Source organism: Scyliorhinus torazame, chromosome 5 (assembly GCF_047496885.1).
Source record: "Scyliorhinus torazame isolate Kashiwa2021f chromosome 5, sScyTor2.1, whole genome shotgun sequence".
NCBI lineage: Eukaryota > Metazoa > Chordata > Chondrichthyes > Carcharhiniformes > Scyliorhinidae > Scyliorhinus > Scyliorhinus torazame.
In genome coordinates, this window is record NC_092711.1 from 101,383,983 (window position 1) to 101,402,720 (window position 18,738).

The 18,738-nt window shown below is 49.5% G+C and overlaps 2 protein-coding genes across 8 annotated transcripts in view; one reads left to right on the plus strand and one right to left on the minus strand.

Annotated features, from left to right (window-relative positions):
* The window catches only part of LOC140419227 (uncharacterized), a 408,534-nt gene that overhangs the window by 148,614 nt on the left and 241,182 nt on the right, over window positions 1–18,738 (plus strand). The window lies entirely within an intron of this gene.
* The window catches only part of LOC140419231 (uncharacterized), a 28,441-nt gene continuing 10,970 nt past the window's right edge, over window positions 1,268–18,738 (minus strand). The window contains exons 1-3 of one of the 6 annotated variants that reach the window (XM_072503033.1): window positions 13,889–14,612; window positions 12,787–12,844; window positions 1,268–7,183 (exon numbers count right to left, since the gene is read on the minus strand). In XM_072503033.1, coding sequence (XP_072359134.1) covers window positions 5,689–6,840 — 1,152 coding nt within the window. In that variant the 5' untranslated portion in view covers window positions 6,841–7,183; window positions 12,787–12,844; window positions 13,889–14,612 and the 3' untranslated portion in view covers window positions 1,268–5,688. The other 5 variants (XM_072503032.1, XM_072503034.1, XR_011945636.1 and 2 more) reach the window with 5 other exon arrangements.

Here is an 18,738-nt window from a genome sequence, read left to right on the forward strand (position 1 = left end):
GACGCTCCTGGCTGTGTAAAAAGACGATGGGAAGAATTGGGATGTTGTTATGATTCTGCAAACAAATTGTGGGTCACCCCGGCAGGGCAGACTTGTATGCCCGATGCATTGGCAGCCTGGGTTACCGAATGTGTTCACTTTGCAACTCATTGTGGTGCGCGAGCTATGGGTGATGTATTGCTTAAAACATGGTGGCATCCACGACTGCAAGATATAGCACAAAACATTAGCAGTCGTTGCCTAGTATGTCAGCAGTATAATCCTGGTAAAGCAATACCCTGTGAAAGGGTACCGGAAGGTGCCTTTGAGACACTCCAGATGGATTACATTGAGTTGGAAAGATGCCAATGTTATAAACATGTATTAGTTATTGTTGCTGTATTTAGCAAATGGATAGAAGCTTACCCCACTGTAGATAACAAAGCTTCCACGGTAGTAAAAGATGCGAGAAATTGTTCCTAGATTTGGGATTCCATATCGATTAAGCTCTGATAATGGACCTCATTTTGTGGGACAGATTAACAAAGAATTCTGTGCTCAGCTGGGCATAAAACAACAGTTGCACTGTGCATATAGGCCACAAGCAGCAGGAATGGTGGAGCGCGCCAACCAGACATTGAAAACCAAACTAGCCAAATTACAGGCTGAGACAGGCGCTACCTGGCTCAAACTATTACCCATTGCCCTTTTTCAAATTCGCGCTACACCCGCAGGAAAAACCCGATTAAGCCCTGCCGAGATATTGTACAGAAGGCCTTTTCACACTCCATGGGATCAGGACAAACTAAAAGATGTCAACTTTCACCACATGACCACGGAAATGGCCAATTACGTTATAGCTCTAACAAAGATTTTAAAAGGCCTCCACTCGCGGGTCCGAGCAGCCCATGGGGAGATACCCCCCTTATCCAGTACTGTCACCATTAACCCAGGCGAGTACGTTATGATCCGGAACTGGGTTTGGAAAGGATTAGAACCCCGATGGGAAGGACCACACCAGGTCCTACTCACTACTCCCACTGCTGTAAAAGTAAAAGGCAGAAATGCCTGGATCCACATCCACCATTGTAAGGTTGTGAAAATGCAATAGAGAATAACCCTCTGTTCCGAGCCCTAGGTAATAACTTCAGCATCATTCACGGGATGAAGGACAGCCTTATTATCGTAACTTTTGGAAACTGGAGGAGAGGCCAAGCGAAGAACCTGTGGCCCCAAGGGAAGACGGACTCATCACCCGTCGAGGAGACACCTTACAGTGTCCCAGTCAAGGCCCAGGAGAAGGAGCTTGGAACGCGACCCCTGCGGACGGATGTTCGGCCTACGTACAACGATGCAATCGGACCATATTCATCAGTGGAGTGACTAAGGGCAACCTACCCTGTCATCAGGTCAACTGTAAATGGGACTATAGATGCAGAAACAAACAAAAAAAAGACTGTACCCTTGGGATGCGTTGACCAAGGGAGGGTAAGGCTGCGGGAAAAAGGGGAATTACAGGTAAACATGTATATGTCATATGTGTACGCAAAGGATATGAATGTTTCTGGTTGCTGGGTATGTACACATATCCTGACCCATGCTAAGGGAGGGTTCCCCCTCAGACCCGTTCCCCTTAACCTGTCAGAAACAGTCGAATGGTATATTTACCAGGATGGTACTCGTCAATCCCCCAGGACTATAAGAATTGCATCTATGGTAAAACACCCAGACGGCGGGGCAGCTTCTAGTTTATCCTTTCTCCCCATATCCCATGACCTTGGAAAGAGGGGGGCTATCCAATGAACACCTTTGAGATGTGGTACCAACCAAGTTATAACAAATCCCACCAGCATCCGTTTCTTACCCTCATTAATACCACCAACATGGGAAGACCACTCGGAATAATATGTTTGGTAAGGAATGTGGTAAAAGGGATATTTGTAGGTGCTAGTCAATGCGAGCAGATTTGTGGTGGCCAACATATCCGAGGTCTATCCCGTATATACGTCTCCTCAGTTTTATGGGTGTACACTGGTCGTCCCATACGCAAATGGCACAGGTACCTTCAAGTACTCCCTGATGGCCCAAGGATTTGATGTGGACAAACTCACTTCATACAATGGGACGTATTTTATTTGTGGCCACAAGGCATATCCCTGGCTGCCAGAGAATTGGACGGGATCCTGTTATCTGGGGTATGTAGTCCCCTTTATACACCACCTCACCAATTTAGGCGACCATTACCAAATGATGAAGCGACAAAAGAGAGAAATAACCAAAACGCAACGATACTTTGGGATCCTGCTTCCTCATGTCGGGGTAGCTCTTGCAATAAAGGAAATAAGGAAGATAGCAAAAATCCTGGAAGAGGTAGCAAACGACACCACTGAAGCATTGACTGAGATAAATAATGAAATGGTGGCAATAAGAACCGTAGCCCGACAAAACCGAATGGCCCTCGATTACCTCCTTGCAAACAAAGGTGGGACTTGTGCCGTGATCGGTTCGGAATGTTGCACCTATATCCCCGATAGTTCGGAGAACATCACCCACCTCGTGGATCATATCCGCACAGAGGTTAAGAAACTGCATGAAATATCAAGAGATGTGTGGTTAGATTGGTTGTTTGCCGGATCATGGGGGTCTTACCTAGTGCATGGATTGATAATCCTGGTAGTTGTAATACTTGTAATAATTATGCTTAGCTTCCTAATGAAATGCTTGTGTAAAAGTGTCAGTGCAGCAATAATTTCTCAACAGTTAATGCAGCAACATGAAGTGCGCCTTGAAGAGTTAATGGATGTGAAAGAAAGTGCAGAGGAACGTAAGAAAATGATAGAAGTACAGATAGAATGGGAGAGACTGAGACTATTGGCTATGGATTAGAAGTTATCATGAAATGATAAAAGGGGGGGGAATGAGAATATGGCTCAAGCAGGCTCAAGCTATAGAATGACGTAGTCTGGCGCTAGAATCAAACTTTACGGGAAAAACAAAATGTTAGGTAAAGCTTTGTGTGAAGGAATGCCAAGACAGGCTGAGGTCACTTGTTTTTGTACCAGACAAATTGCAGTAACGGCCTTGAGAATGGTTGCGCTAGGCTGGAAGATAATAATAATTTTTTTTAAAAAATAATTTTTATTAAAGGTTTTCATAAAATATCAATAACAAAATGAGAAAGAGAAAAGAACCCAACAGGGTTAAGTACAAAACACAATCTAATGGAAGATGATTATAATTAAACTAAAAGCACAGATGAAAGGCAAGGGGGGCTGCCTTCAGCAAGATGGAATGCGAGGGAGCTGCCCTCAGAGATGAATCAAAAATGTATAAGAACTGCTGTTCGATGTATTGACTTTGGCTTGCTATTGTAACTCTCAAGAGATACAGTGGTCTTAGCCCCGGCCGAGAAATAAAACATATGTTAAAGTAACGAGGTGTTCGACTGATCATTTCATCCGGACTGGCTACAAAAGAATCCTCACGGGCGGCATGGTGACACAGCGGTTAGCACTTTTCCTCAGGTCGCCGAGGACCCGGGTTCGATCCCAGTCTCGGGTCACTGTCCATGTGGAGTTTGCACATTCTCTGCGTGGGTCTCACCTCCACAACCCAAAGATGTGCAGGGTAGGTGGATTGGCCATGCAGAATTGCCCATTAATTGGGAAAAAATTGGGCACTTTAAATTTAAAGTGGCACAGTGGTTAGCACTGTTGATTTACAGCGCCAGGGGCCCGGGTTCGATTCCCGGCTTGGGACACTGTGGAGTCTGCACGTTCTCCCCGTGTCTGCGTGGGTTTCCTCTGGGTGCTCTGGTTTCCTGAAAGACATGCTGTTAGGCGAATTGGACATTCTGAATTCTCCCTCAGTGCACCCGAACAGACGCCGGGGTGTACCCATAAGACATAGGAGCAGAATTAGGCCACTCGGCCCATCAAATCTGCTCCGCCATTCAATCATGGCTGATATTTTTCTCATCCCCATTCTCCTGCTGTTTTCCCATAACCCCTGATCCCCTTATTAATCAAGAACCTATCTATCTCGGTCTTAAAAACTCAGTTAATTGGCCTCCACAGCCTTCTGCAGCAAAGAGTTTCACAGATTCACCACCCTGTGGTTCAGGAAATTCCTCCTCACCTCTGTTTTAAAGGATTGTCCCTTTAGTCTGAGATAGTGTCCTCTGCTTCTAGTTTTTCCTACAAGTGGAAACATCCTCTACACATCCACTCTATCCAGGCCTTGCAGTATCCTAGAAGTTTCAAGAAGATCCCCTCTCATCCTTCTAAACTCCAATGAGTACAGACACAGAGTCCTCAACCGTTCCTCATACGACAAGCGCTTAATTCCAGAGATTATTCTTGTGAACCGCCTCTGGACCCTTTCCAAGGACAGCAGTCCTTAGATACGGGCCCAAAACTGCTCACAATACTCCAAATGGGGTCTGACCAGAGCCATAAACAGCCTCAGAAGGACATCCCTGGTGTTGTATTCTAGCCCTCTCGACATGAATGCTAACATTGCATTTGCCTTCCTAACTGCCGACTGAACCTGCACGTTACCCTTAAGAGAATGGTGGATAAGGACTCCCAAGTCCCTTTGTGCTTCTAATTTCCTAAGCATTTCCCCATTTAGAAAATAGTCTATGCCTCCATTCCTCCTTCCAAAGTGCATAACCTCACACTTTTCCACATTGTATTCCATCTAATGGAACATTTAACATTTCTTGTTCGCCACGGTTGTATCACTTTTCCTTTTGGAATTTTGTTCCTTAATAGAACCTATATTTGTTGTATAAATGTGAAATAAAAGTCACAAAATACCCAGAGGACTACAGGCTGCTTTCCCCTTTGAGAGAGAAAGCAAGAGCGAGAGCGAGCTGACTGGTGGTGATTTAATCTGAGGGTCACCACACCTCAGGTGAGGGGTAATGCTGATAAGGCCGGGCCTTCATGGCTAACCTCAACCGGTGTGGGAGTCGAACTGTGCGGTTAGCCTCACGCCGTATCACGAACCAGCCGTCCAGCCAACTGAGCTAACTGACCCCCTGGTAAATATGTAATAATTCCTAAAATATTAGCTGTTCCCTGTCTCCCACCAGTTTCCCAGTCCACCTCAGACAACTTGCCCCTCAAACCCGGATAGTTTTCTTGTGTAAGTAACACCCAGATAAGTGAGTAACACCAAGATATTTTGTTTTTTAAATTTAGAATACCCAATTCTTTTTTTCCAATTGAGAGGCAACTTACCGTGGCCAATTTATCTACCCTGGATTTTGGGGGCGAGACCCACTCAGACATGGGGAGAATATACAAACTCCAACAGGCAGTGACCCAGAGCCAGGATCGAACCCGGGTCCTTGGCACCATGATCCAGGTAAATTAAACCAAAAAAAAAGGTAACCCATCTCCATGGCACCATGGCATGCTTTGGGAGGTTCCAAACAGAAATAGGAACTAAATATCTTCAAACTTCCAAACACCCTTTCACTCTGTGATCCTTGTGCAATGTGAAGCCAGGTATTAGTAACAAGGCTCAAAGAGCATCAGCCCACTGGAGGCAAAGTGGTGAGACCGGCCAGTCCAGCAGAAAGAAACCCTCCGACCATCCCCCTGACCACCTGTCAGAATGAACAAAATGCAGTCCTGGATGCAGAGCAGAAACAATAACAACAGAATCCAACCCCTGTCATCAATTGTGAAATTGTTGTTGTCACAGCAGATGCGATGAAACATGCAATCCCGTCTCACATCGAGAGGTGGGCGGCGTCTCCCCAGTGCGAACTCGCTGGTGTCTCCGCAGGTTTGATACTTGACTAAATCCTTTCCCACACCGAGAGCAGATGAATGGTCTCTCCCCAGTGTGAACTCGCAGGTGTCTCCGCAGGCCGGTAACTTGAGTGAATCCCTTCCCACACTGAGAGCAGGTGAATGGCCTCTCCCCTGTGTGAACTCGCTGATGTCTCCGCAGGTTGGATCCTTGAGCAAATCCTTTCCCACACTGAGAGGTGGACGGCGTCTCCTCAGTGTGAACTCGCTGGTGTTTCCGCAGGTTTGATACTTGACTAAATCCTTTCCCACACCGAGAGCAGATGAATGGTCTCTCCCCAGTGTGAACTCGCTGGTGTCTCCGCAGGCCGGTTACTTGAGTGAATCCCTTCCCACACTGAGAGCAGGTGAATGGCTTCTCCCCAGTGTGAACTCGCTGATGTTTCCGCAGGCGGGATAACTGACTGAATCTCTCCCCACAAAGAGAGCAGATGAACGACGTCTCCCCAGTGTGAAGTCGCTGGTGTTTCCGTAGTATAGATGCTTCAGTAAATCCTTTCCCACACTGAGAGCAGGTGAACGGCCTCTCTCCGGTGTGAACACGCTGGTGTGTCTGCAGATGGGATCCTTGAGCAAATCCTTTCCCACACTGAGAGCAGGTGAACGGCCTCTCTCCGGTGTGAACACGCTGGTGTGTCTGCAGATGGGATCCTTGAGCAAATCCTTTCCCACACTGAGAGCAGGTGAATGGCCTCTCCCCAGTGTGAACTCGCTGGTGTCTCCGCAGGTTGAATCGTTGAGCAAATCCTTTCCCACATTGAGAGCAGGTGAATGGCCTCTCCCCAGTGTGAACTCGCTGATGTGTCTGTAGTTTGGATACTCGAGTAAATCCTTTCCCACACTGAGAGCAGGTGAATGGCCTCTCCCCAGTGTGAACTCGCTGGTGTGACTGCAGGTGGGATCCTTGAGTAAATCCTTTCCCACATTGAGAGCAGGTGAACGGCCTCTCCCCAGTGTGACTGCGTCGATGAGTCTCCAGCTGCGATGGGACTCCGAATCCCTTCCCATAGTCCCCACATTTCCTCCGTTTCTCCATGTTTTGGGTCTCCTCGTGACTCTCCAGGTTGGACAATCAGTTCAGAACAGGGTATGGTCTCTGCCCACTGTGAATGTTGTGATGTTTATTCAGGCTGTGTAACTGGTTAAAGCTCTTTCCACAGTCAGTTGAGTGGAACACTCTCACTCGGGTGTGTGTTGTGTGGATCTTGGTGCTTTTCCAGTCACACTGATGTTTGAAATCTTTAGCTGGCAGTTCGGGCAAACGTTTCTCCTTCTAGATTCAAAGGCCGGTGATATTCAGGTTAAAGGGAATCGAGTGACTGTCAGATCGAGACGTAACATTTGAGATTTCTGTCTGTAATTCCTCCTCGTCTAATATCCTGTAAAAACAATTTACAAAATTCATCACTGTCAGTACAGGACAGAAATTCAGAACACACAATTCTAATTTCTATGTCACATTTTTTCCTCTCTCTTATTCCCTGAAAGCTGTAAATCTCCATCCCACACACTCCCTCCATTCTCACTCTGCTGTATCTAACATTCACCTTCCCTATTCTCTGAAGGTGCTGATTCAGGCTTATTGACAGACCCAAGCTCACAGATTCCTGTCCAGGAGATCACAACAAATATGAGCTGCAGTCGGCCATTCGGCCCATCGAGCCTGAACCATTCAATGGGATCATTGGCTGATCTACCACAGCACTGTTTTCCCACACTATCCCCCATATCCCTCGACATCTTCAATATCTACAGGAGGACACAGAGAACCAAGTGGCGTGGCATAACAACAATCTCTCCCTCAATGTCAGCAAAACTAAAGAGCTGGTCATTGACTTCAGGAAGCGAAGTATCGTACACATCTCTGTCTGCATCAATTGTGTCGAGGTGGAGATGGTTGACAGCTTCAAATTCCTAGGTGTGCACATCACCAACAATCTGTCCTGGACCACCCACACCGACTCTACGACCAAGAAAGCACAACAGTGGCTATACTTTCTCAGGAAACTAAGGAAATTCAGCATGTTCACATTGACTCTTACCAACTTTTACAGATGCACCACAGAAAGCATCCCATCTGGCTGTATCACAGCCTGGTATGGCAACTGCTTGGTCCAAGATCGTAAGAAACTTCAGAGAATCGTGAACACAGCCCAGTCCATCACACAAACATGCGTCCCATCCACTGACTCCGTCTACACCTCCCTCTGCCTTGGGAAAGTGGGCAGCATAATCAAAGACCCCTCCCATCCAGGTTACTCAGTCTTCCAACTTCTCCCATCAGAGAAAAGTCTGAGAACACGCACTAACAGGTGCAACAACAGTTTCTTCCCCGCTGTTACCAGACTCCTAAATGATCCTCTTATGGACTGAACTGATCTCTTCACACATCTTCTCTACTGAGTAGTAATGCACTCTGTATGCTCACCCCTTGCCTGTGCATTTATGTAGGTCCTGTGGGTTTATTTCATGTATGGAACGATCTTTATGGACTGTCCGCAGAACAATACTTTTCACTGTACCTCGGCACACGTGACAATAAATAAAACCAATCAATCAATAATCTCTCACCGTAACCTAACCCCCGTAGTCCAGGTATCGTGGCGTATCGTTTTAGTAAACGTATATTGCACTCCCTCCAAGGCCACAATATCCTCCCGAAGGTGTGGTGCCCAGAATGGCTCACAGTTCTCCAAGTGGGGTCTTACCAGGGTTTTATATAACTGCAGCATAACCTCTGTGACTTCATACTCCAATCCTCTGGATATAAATGCTAGCATTCCTTGTTGAAGATTTCTGCACTTGTTCGGGGCTTTTTAAGGATCTGTGCACCTTCGCCATCCACTGTACTTAACCTCTTTCCATTTAGAAAGTCCTCTGTTCTTTTTTTTGGGGTTCAAAACGGATAACCTCACACTTGATTACATTGAATTCCATCTGCCACAAATTTGCCCATTCACCTAGTCTGTCAATATCTCCTTGCAATTTTATGCCATCATCTAGGCTGCCTACAATGCCACCTAACATTGTATCAACAGCAACAGTGAAGAGGCCTTTCGCCCATCAAGTCTGCACGAGTCAGAATACAGGAGGGAGATAGAGAACCTAGTGGAGTGGTGCAGTGACAACTATCTATCCCTCAATGCCAGCAAAACTAAAGAGCAGGTCATTGACTTCAGGAAGCAAAGAACTGTACACACCCCTGTCAGCATCAACTGGGCCAAGGTGGAGATGGTTAGCAGTTTCAAATTCCTAGGGGTACACATCTCCAGAAATCTTTCCTGGTCCACCCACGTCGACGCTGCCACCAAGAAAGCACAACAGCGCCTATACGTCCTCAGGAAACTAAGGAAATTCGGCATGTCCACATTAACTCATATCAACTTTTACAGATCCTATCATCACAGTTTGGTCTGGCAACATTTCGGCCCAAGACCGTAAGAAACTTCAGAGAGTCGTGAACACAGCCCAGTCCATCACACAAACCTGCCTCCCATCCATTGACTCCATCTACACCTCCCGCTGCCTGGGGAAAGTGGGCAGCATAATCAGAGATCCCTCCCACCCGGCTTACTCACTCTTCCAACTTCTTCCATCGGGCAGGAGATACAAAAGTCTGAGAACACACATGAACAGACTCAAAAACAGCTTCTTTCCCGCTGTTACCAGACTCCTAAATGACCCTCTTATTGACTGACCTGATTAACACTACACCCCTGTATGCTTCACCCGATGCCGGTGTTTACGTAGTTACATTGTGTACCTTGTGTTGCCCTATTATGTATTTTCTTTTATTTCCTTTTCATGTATTTAATGATCTGTTGAGCTGCTCGCAGAAAAATACTTTTCACTGTACCTCGGTACACATGACAATAAACAAAATCCAAATCCAATCCAACACTGACACACGAAAAACACCTGACCTACCTACCGAACCCCATTTGCCAGCAGTTGATCCAGAGCCTTGAATGTTATGACGTGCCAGTCTTCATCCAGGTACTTTTTAAAGGATGTGAGGCAACCCGCCTCTACCACCCTCCCAGGCAGTGCATTCCAGATTGTCACCACCCTCTGGGTGAAAAGGTTTTTCCTCAAAACCCCCCTACCCCTCACCATGAACTTGTGTCCCCTTGTGACTGACCCTTCAACTGAGGGGAACAGCTGCTCCCTATCTACCCTGTCCAAGGCCCTCATAATCTTGTACACCTCGCCCCTCAGTCTTCTCTGCTCCAATGAAAATAACCCACGCCTATCCAACCTCGCTTCATAACTTAAATGTTCCATCCGAGGCAACATCCTGGTGAATCGCCTCTTCACACCCTCCAGTGCAATCACATCCTTCCTGTAATGTGGCGACCAGAACTGCACACAGTACTCCAGCTAATAATAATAATGATAATCTATATTAGTGTCACAAGTAGGCTTACATTAACACTGCAATGAAGTTACTGTGAAAATCTCCTCGTCGCCACAGTCCAGCGCCTGTTCAGGTACACAGAGGGAGAATTCAGAATGTCCAATTCACCTAACAAGGTGTCGTTACCCATTTAGAAAATAGTTTGCCTCGATTCTTCCTTCCAAAGTGCATAACCTCACACTTTCCATATTCTATTACATCTGCCACTTCTTTGCTCACTCTCCTAACCTGTCCAAGTCCTTCTGCAGCCTCTCCGCTTCCTCAACACTACCTGTCCCTCTACACATCTTTCTATCATCTGCAAGCTTAGCAACAGTGCCCTCTGTACCTTCTTCCAGATTGTTAATGTATTGAATAGTTGTGGTCCAGCACTGACCCCTGTGGAACACCAATAGTCACCAGGCTGCCATCCTGAAATAGACCCCTTTATCCCCACTCTCCGCCTGTCAACTAATTCTCTTAACCATTCAAGTACCTTGCCCCTAACACCATGGGCTCTTATCTTTATTTAGCAGCCTGTTGTACAGCACCTTGTCAAAGGCCTTCTGGAAACCAAATATATCACATCCACTGGCTCTCCTTTGTCTAACTTCCTTTTTACCTCCTCAAAGAATTCTAACAGATTCGTCAGGCATGACCTCCCTTTGATGAAGCCGTGCTGACTCCGTCCTATTTTACCATGCACTTCCAAGAACTCCGGAATATCATCCTCAACAATGGACTCTAAATCTTATCAACAATCAAAGTCAGACTAACCGGCCAAAAATGTCTCATCTGCTACCTCTTGCCTTTCTTAAACTGGGGTGTGACATTCATCACTTCCCTGTCCCCCGGGAGTCCCTTGACTCCAGTGATCCCTGAAGGATCACCACCAATGGACCCACAACCTCTGCAGTTATGTCCTTCAGAACCCTGGGGTGTAGTCCACCCAGACTGGGTGTTTTATCCACCTTCAGACCTTTCCGCTTCCCCAGCACTTTCGCCTTAGTGATGGCCACTACACTCACCTCTGCCCCCGACTTTCTTTCCTCCACTCCCAGTTTTCTCATTCCCTCTCCTCTGTGGGACCGCCCTCCTTGCCCCTGGATTTGGAGCATCTTGTGAAGGCACTGCTGGAAGTACTGCTCCAGTGCTTTTGAGGTGCCTGTTCTAGGTTTTCCAAGTTTCTGAAGCCTTTAGAGGGTAGAAAGAATGAGGGATAGCCAAGAGCTCATGGAAAGCAATGGCATGCACGGTTTCACCAGCGCTGCCAATACAATTGATGACCTAAGCAGTCATGGCCCTTCCCACTGAGAGCAAAGTGTGGAGGGGAACTCATCAAGGACAGAGTCAGTCAGTGCTCACTGGAGGGAACATTCTGAAGAACCCCTCGACCAAGACTCTGTCTTTGGCTTTAACGTCCTCAAATCCATTCCTCAGTATCCTGTCCGGCCCAGTCCCCGTGGTACCCAGATATGGAGCGGAGTGAAAAAGCCATTCAACAGCTGAAAAACAACACGGCCTCTGGAGCAGAATGAATCGCTGCTGAAATTCTGAAGCATGGCGGGGTTACACTCCTGGCATAGCTACACAATCTCATATTCCTCACCTGGGAAGATGAATGCATGCCGGGGGATCTCAAAGACACTGTGACTATATTCAAGAAGAGAGACAAGTCTGATTGTGGTAACTGCACAGGCGACTCCCTGCTGTCTGCCACAGAGAAGATCACTGCCAGGATCCTCCTCAATGATCCCCTCTTCATGGCCAACGAGCTCCTTCCAGAGTCACAGTTTGGTTTTCTCCCTTCATGAGGCACCAAAGACATGATCTACACTACTTGACAAACCCAAGCAAAATACAAGGAACAGCACCAATCGCAGTTCTTGGTGTTTTCTGACCTCACAAAAACGCTTTACACCATCAAAGTGATGTTTTATTCAGTATGTTCTTCAAATTTGGCTGTCCTCAGAATTTGGCCACCATCCTCCGTCTGCACAATGTTGACACACAAGCCATGATCCTCATCAATGGACACACCCCAGACACTATTTCAGTGAAGACTGGGATCAGACAAGGCTGTGTCACTGCACCAACCCTCTTCCCCGTCACAGTAGCACAGTTGTTAGCACTGTTGCTTCACAGCACCAGGGACCTGGGTTCGATTCCTACTCAACCGGGACCTGGGATTCATGTCGCATTACATTCATCCCCCACCATCTGGCCTGCGAAATCCTACCAACTGTCCTGGCTTGAGACAATTCACACCTCTTTAACCTGGGGTTACCCCATCTCTGGATCTGTAAAGATTTAATCACCTGCTAATGGTCGCATTCCCAGCATTGTCTGGCATCTTTGAATTTGTCTATATATGTGTTTATGGAACATACCTCTTCATTCACCTGAGGAAGGAGCAGCGCTCCGAAAGCTAGTGACATCGAAACAAACCAGTTGGACTTTAACCTGGTGTTGTAAGACTTCGTACTGTGCTCACCCCAGTCCAACGCCGGCATCTCCACATCATAGTTAATCACTGCAGTGTTAAAATAAGCCTACTCATGACACAAATAAAAATTATGATCTCACCTCCGGCAAACTACCAGCGGGTGTGGAGATAATCGACAGGACAGGAAACCGACACCACCTTCAGTTCAACCTCAGACATTAAGCTCCAGTTTGCAAATGTCTGATCTGTTTGTTCAATCCATCTCCCTTGATTCTATAACCATTAATACTCTTGTCTCACAAACTTCTATGAATCTCAGTTTTTATAGTTTCTATTGACAGAATCTGAACAGAATTCCAGATTTCACTATATTTTCTGTGAAGTGATTTCTGACATTGCTCCTGAACAGCCCAGTCTCAGTTAAACCAATAAATATCACTGATTTGGACATTTAAATGGTGACAATTGTTTTACTCTTAACAGGTAATGTAACAGTATTTCAAAAACATAATAATTTGAGTAAAACTCTGCGGAAGCTGGAAATGTGAAGTGAAAACAGAAAGTTGTGGAAATCCTCAGCAGGTTTGGCAGCTTCTGTGAAGAGAGAGAAAGAGAGTTAACATTTCCAATGCAATCTGATTCTTCTTCAGAACTGAGTGTTTGCAGCATTGTGATTTCATTCGGCAAACATACTGAATGTGAACTTTGTGGTTCTTACAGATATCTGGCTGTAAATCTGATTTCAGACCTTCCTCTGAACACTTTTCAACCTCAGCTCCAGCTCAGTGTCCTTCACTAAAGACCCGGAAAAAGAATCACCACCACAAGATGGCGGCGGCCGCCGGGTGTTGTCACATGAGCGGAAACTCGCTCACTGCCTCTTCCCATACTAAGATGGCCGCCTTAGCGCCCTGCTCCAAGAACAAAAGACTCGACTTCCATTCCCAAGATGGAGGCGGTTACCCCGGGGCCTGTCATCGGGGAGGAAGCCCCGCCCACTCCATCTTCCCTAACCAAGATGGCTGTCCCAGCGCTCCACGCCAGGAACAAAAAACCCGACTTCCATTCTCTAGGTGGTGGTGGTCGCCGGTTGCCCCGGGCCTGTAACAGGGGAGGAAGTCCCGCGCACTCCTTCTTCCCATACTAAGATGGCCACCCCAGCGCTCCGTTCCAAGAACAAAAGACCCCACTTCCTTTCCCAAGATGGCGGCCGGTTGCAGGGTAAATACAGACCCGGATTACCTTCTTCTTATTGGTCGTGACCCACCGTCAATCACTCCGGAGCCATTGTGAGCTAGAGCATGCGCAGTGCAGGTTGAAGCTGGACTCAGGCGGGTGAGTGGAGGCCCCAATCCCCCAATAAGACCCATTGGTTTTATTGTCAGTCTGCAGACAGGAGCTGGAGAACTGAACCCAGGCAGAGGAGAGGGAGGGAGGGACAAAACTGGGAGTGGAGGAAAGAAATGGTGAGATGGGTTTGGATTTCAGCCCAGGGAGGAGGGAGACTGTGTGGGATGGGGATTTACAGCTTTGGGGGAACAAGAGAGGAAAAAAATGTTCCAGAGAAACTAGAATTGTCTGTTCAGAATTTCTATCCTGGACTGACAGTGATGGCTTTTGTAAACTCCTTTTACAGGATATTAGAAGCAGAAGATTGGCCACAGAAAACTCAACCAAACATCAAGATCAGACAGAGTCACTCAATTCTTTAGAACCTGAATATCACAGTCTTTGAATGTGGAAGGAGTAATGTTTGTTCAGTTTGTGGGAAAAGATTTCAAACATCAATGTGATTGGAAAAGCACCGAGACGCACACAGACAGTGAGTGTTCCAGTGAACTGACTGGAAAGAGCTTTAACCAATTACATAGACAGAAAAACCATCACACCATTCACAGTGGGGAGAAACCGTCCATGTGTTCTTGTGTGGACGAGAGTTCAACTTGTCGTTCAACCTGGAGAGACACAAGGACATGGGCACCATGGAGAAACCGTGGAAATGTGGGGACTGTTGGAAGGGATTCAGTTACCCTTCTGAACTGGAAATGCATCGACGCAGTCACACTGGGGAGAGGCCATTCACCTGCTCCACCTGTGGGAAGGGATTCACTCAGTTATCCAGCCTGCTGACACACCAGTATGTTCACACTGATCAGACACCTTTCAAATGTTCTGACTGTGAGAAGAAATTTAAACGCAAAAAATATCTGTTGAGACCCCAACTCATTCACAGTGAGAAGAAGCTATTCACCTGCTCCTTGTGTGGAAAGGGATTCACTGCTACATCTAACCTGCAGAAACATCAGCGAGTTCACACCGACAAAAGACCTTTTAAATGTCCAGACTGTGGGAAGTGCTTTAAAACGTCCGGGGAAGTGACCTGTCATCAACGTGTTCACACTGACGAGAGACCATTCAGATGCTCTCACTGCGGGACTGGCTTCAGGCGATCATCTGAACTTACTGTACATCAGAGAATTCACACTGGGGAGAGACCGTTTACCTGCTCTGTGTGTGGGAAGGGATTCATTCAGTCTTATCACCTACTGAAACACCAACAAATTCACTCTGATATAAAACCTTTTAAATGTTTTGACTGTGAGCAGATCTTTCGAAGCAGCAATGGCCTAGTGATGCATCAGCGAGTTCACACTGGGGAGAGACCGTTTACCTGCTCTGTGTGTGGGAACGGATTCACTCAGTCATACAACCTGCTGAAACACCAACAAATTCACTCTGATATAAAACCTTTTAAATGTTTTGCCTGTGAGCAGAGCTTTCGAAGCAGCAATGAGCTGATGATACACCACAAATTCACACTGGAGAGAGATCGTTCACCTGCCCCGAGTGCGGGAATGGATTCACTGACTTACAACTTATGCTGAAACACCAGCGACTTCATGAGTGTCTCCAGGGATTGGATTCAGCTGTTTTCACTGCTGTCAATGAGATCCAGGACTGAATGTGTGGGTTAACCCTGAGGTGTGTAAGAAACATGCCCCAGTCACTCTCTTCCATGGTTCAGAGCTCTGAGATACAGACAAAAGGCTCCTTTACAACTGTGTTTAGAGTCAACAAGATTAATTCCCGTACCAGCCTCCCCGAAGAGGCGCCAGAATGTGGTGACTAGGGGCTTTTCACAGTAACTTCATTGAAGCCTACTTGTGACAATAAGCGATTTTCATTTCGTGATGAATGCTGGAACCTGCAAGATTTTAGTCCAGGAGTCAAGAGTTTACCCAAAAACGGGATCCAAGTCATTGGTAATTTTAAAGCAATTTATGAAAAAGCAACAGTTTAGATTTGGTACACCAGCTAAATCGGCAGGAAATACATGTGACCCACAACATGTGAGAATGGATTACTGGTCCCGGATCAGGGAGATGCTGATCTCTGGGGCTGGAGGTGACAGTCTCCTCGGAATGGTTTACTGGTCCCGGATCAGACACTCGGACAGGTGAAGCCGATCCCCGGGGCGGAGGTGACAGTCTCTTCGGAATAGTTTACCGATCCCGGATCAATCACTCGGACAGATGAAGCTGATCTCCGGGGCTGGAGGTGACAGTCTCCTCGGAATCGTTTACTGATCCCGGATCAGACACTCGGACAGATGAAGCTGATCTCCGAGGCTGGAGGTGACAGTCTCCTCGGAATGGTTTACTGATCCCGGATCAGACACTTGGACAGATGGAGCCGATCTCCGAGGCTGGAGGTGACAGTCTCCTCGGAATGGTTTACTGATCCCGGATCAGACACTCGGACAGATGGAGCTGATGCCGGGGCTGGAGGTGACAGTCTCCTCGGAATGGTTTACTGATCCCGGATCAGACACTCGGACAGATGGAGCTGATGCCGGGGCTGGAGGTGACAGTCTCCTCGGAATGGTTTATTGATCCCGGATCAGACACTGGGACAGATGAAGCTGATCTCCGGGGCTGGAGGTGACAGTCTCCTCGGAATTGTTTACTGATCCCGGATCAGACACTCGGACAGATGGAGCTGATCTCCGGGGCTGGAGGTGACAGTCTCCTCGGAATGGTTTACTGATCCCAGATCAGACACTCGGACAGATGGAGCTGGAGGTGACAGTCTCCTCGGAATGGTTTACTGATCCCGGATCAGACACTCGGACAGATGGAGCTGATCTCCGGGGCTGGAGGTGACAGTCTCCTCGGAATGGTTTACTGATCCCGGATCAGACACTGGGACAGATGGAGCTGATCTCCGGGGCTGGAGTCTCTTGTGTTCTCCTTCCTCTGGATCCAGTCAGAGTGTTTGGTGTTAGTCTGAATCCAGCACCGATCACTTTGAAAATCTTTCCTGTCCAAAGTGATTTTCCTGTCGAACCGTTTTAACCTTTACTCAGACAGTTGGTTTATATTTGGGTCGTCAGATCCAACCTTCTGCAGTTTAGAAATCTGGGGCGTCAATCTCCGACTCCCCATTCGGAGAATGGCCGTTGGCCGCCGTGAATCCCGCCCCCGCCGGTTGCCGAAGGCTCCGAAGGGAGAAAAGTCGGCGGGGCGTTAATGTCGCCGCTGCCGCGGAGAATGTCACGGGTCTGCGCACGGCAGCCGATTTTCGGCCTGCCGATATTCTCCCTTCCGGATGGGCCGAAGTCCTGTCGATGTGATGACCGTTCACGTCGACGTAAATTAAACCTCCTTTTCATTGGCATGACCCTGTGCTCCAGGTTCACGCCGACCAGCGTGGAGGTGAGTGACGGCCTGGGGGGTTGGCTCTGGGCAGGCGATGGCGTGGCCGCAGTCTGAATGCGTGAGGAGAGGTGTGTCCCGGGTTGTGTGTGTGTGTGTGTGCGGCGGGGGGGGGGGGGGGGGGGGGGGGGTGGTGGTTAGAGTAGGCTGGGCTCCGGGGGAGTGCCGGGAGAGGGTCCGTGCCGGGGAGGGGGATGGGGGGTCCGTGCCGGGGTGGAGGTTGGAGAGGGGGGGGGGGTCAGTGCCGGGGTGGAGGTTGGGGGGGGGTCCGTGCCGGGGTTGAGGTTGGGGGGGGGGGTCCGTGCCGGGGTGGAGGTTGGGGGGGTCCGTGCCGGGGTGGAGGTTGGGGGGGGGGTCCGTGCTGGGGAGGGGGATGGGGGGGGTCCGTGCCGGGGAGGGGGATGGGGGGGGGGTCCGTGCTGGGGAGGGGGATGGGGGGGGTCCGTGTCGGGGTGGAGGTTGGGGGGGGTCCGTGCCGGGGAGGGGGATGGGGGGGGTGTCCGTGCTGGGGAGGGGGATGGGGGGGTGTCCGTGCTGGGGTGGAGGTTGGGGGGGGGTCCATGCCGGGGAGGGGGATGGGGGGGTGTCCGTGCTGGGGAGGGGGATGGGGGGGTGTCCGTGCTGGGGTGGAGGTTGGGGGGGGGAGTCCGTGCCGGGGAGGGGGATGGGGGGGGGTCCGTGCTGGGGAGGGGGATGGGGGGGTCCGTGCCGGGGTGGAGGTTGGAGGGGGGGGGGGGTCAGTGCCGGGGTGGAGGTTGGGGGGGGTCCGTGCCGGGGTTGAGGTTGGGGGGGGTCCGTGCCGGGGTGGAGGTTGGGGGGGTCCGTGCCGGGGTGGAGGTTGGGGGGGGGTCCGTGCTGGGGAGGGGGATGTGGGGTCCGTGCCGGGGTGGAGGTTGGGGGGGGGTCCGTGTCGGGGAGGGGGATGGGGGGGGGGGTCCGTGCCGGGGAGGGGGATGGGGGGGGTCCGTACTGGGGAGGGGGATGGGGGGGTCCGTGTCGGGGTGGAGGTTGGGGGGGGGGGGGTCCGTGCCGGGGAGGGGGATGGGGGGGTGTCCGTGCTGGGGAGGGGGATGGGGGGGTGTCCGTGCTGGGGTGGAGGTTGGGGGGGGGGTCCGTGCTGGGGAGGGGGATGGGGGGGTCCGTGCCGGGGTGGAGGTTGGGGGGGGTCCGTGCCGGGGAGGGGGATGGGGGTCCGTGCTGGGGAGGGGGATGGGGGGGTCCGTGCCGGGGTGGAGGTTGGGGGGGGGGTCCGTGCCGGGGAGGGGGATGGGGGGGGGGGTCCGTGCTGGGGAGCGGATGGGGGGGTCCGTGCTGGGGTGGAGGTTGGGGGGGGGGGTCCGTGCCGGGGAGGTGGTTGGGGGGGGGGGGTCGTGCTGG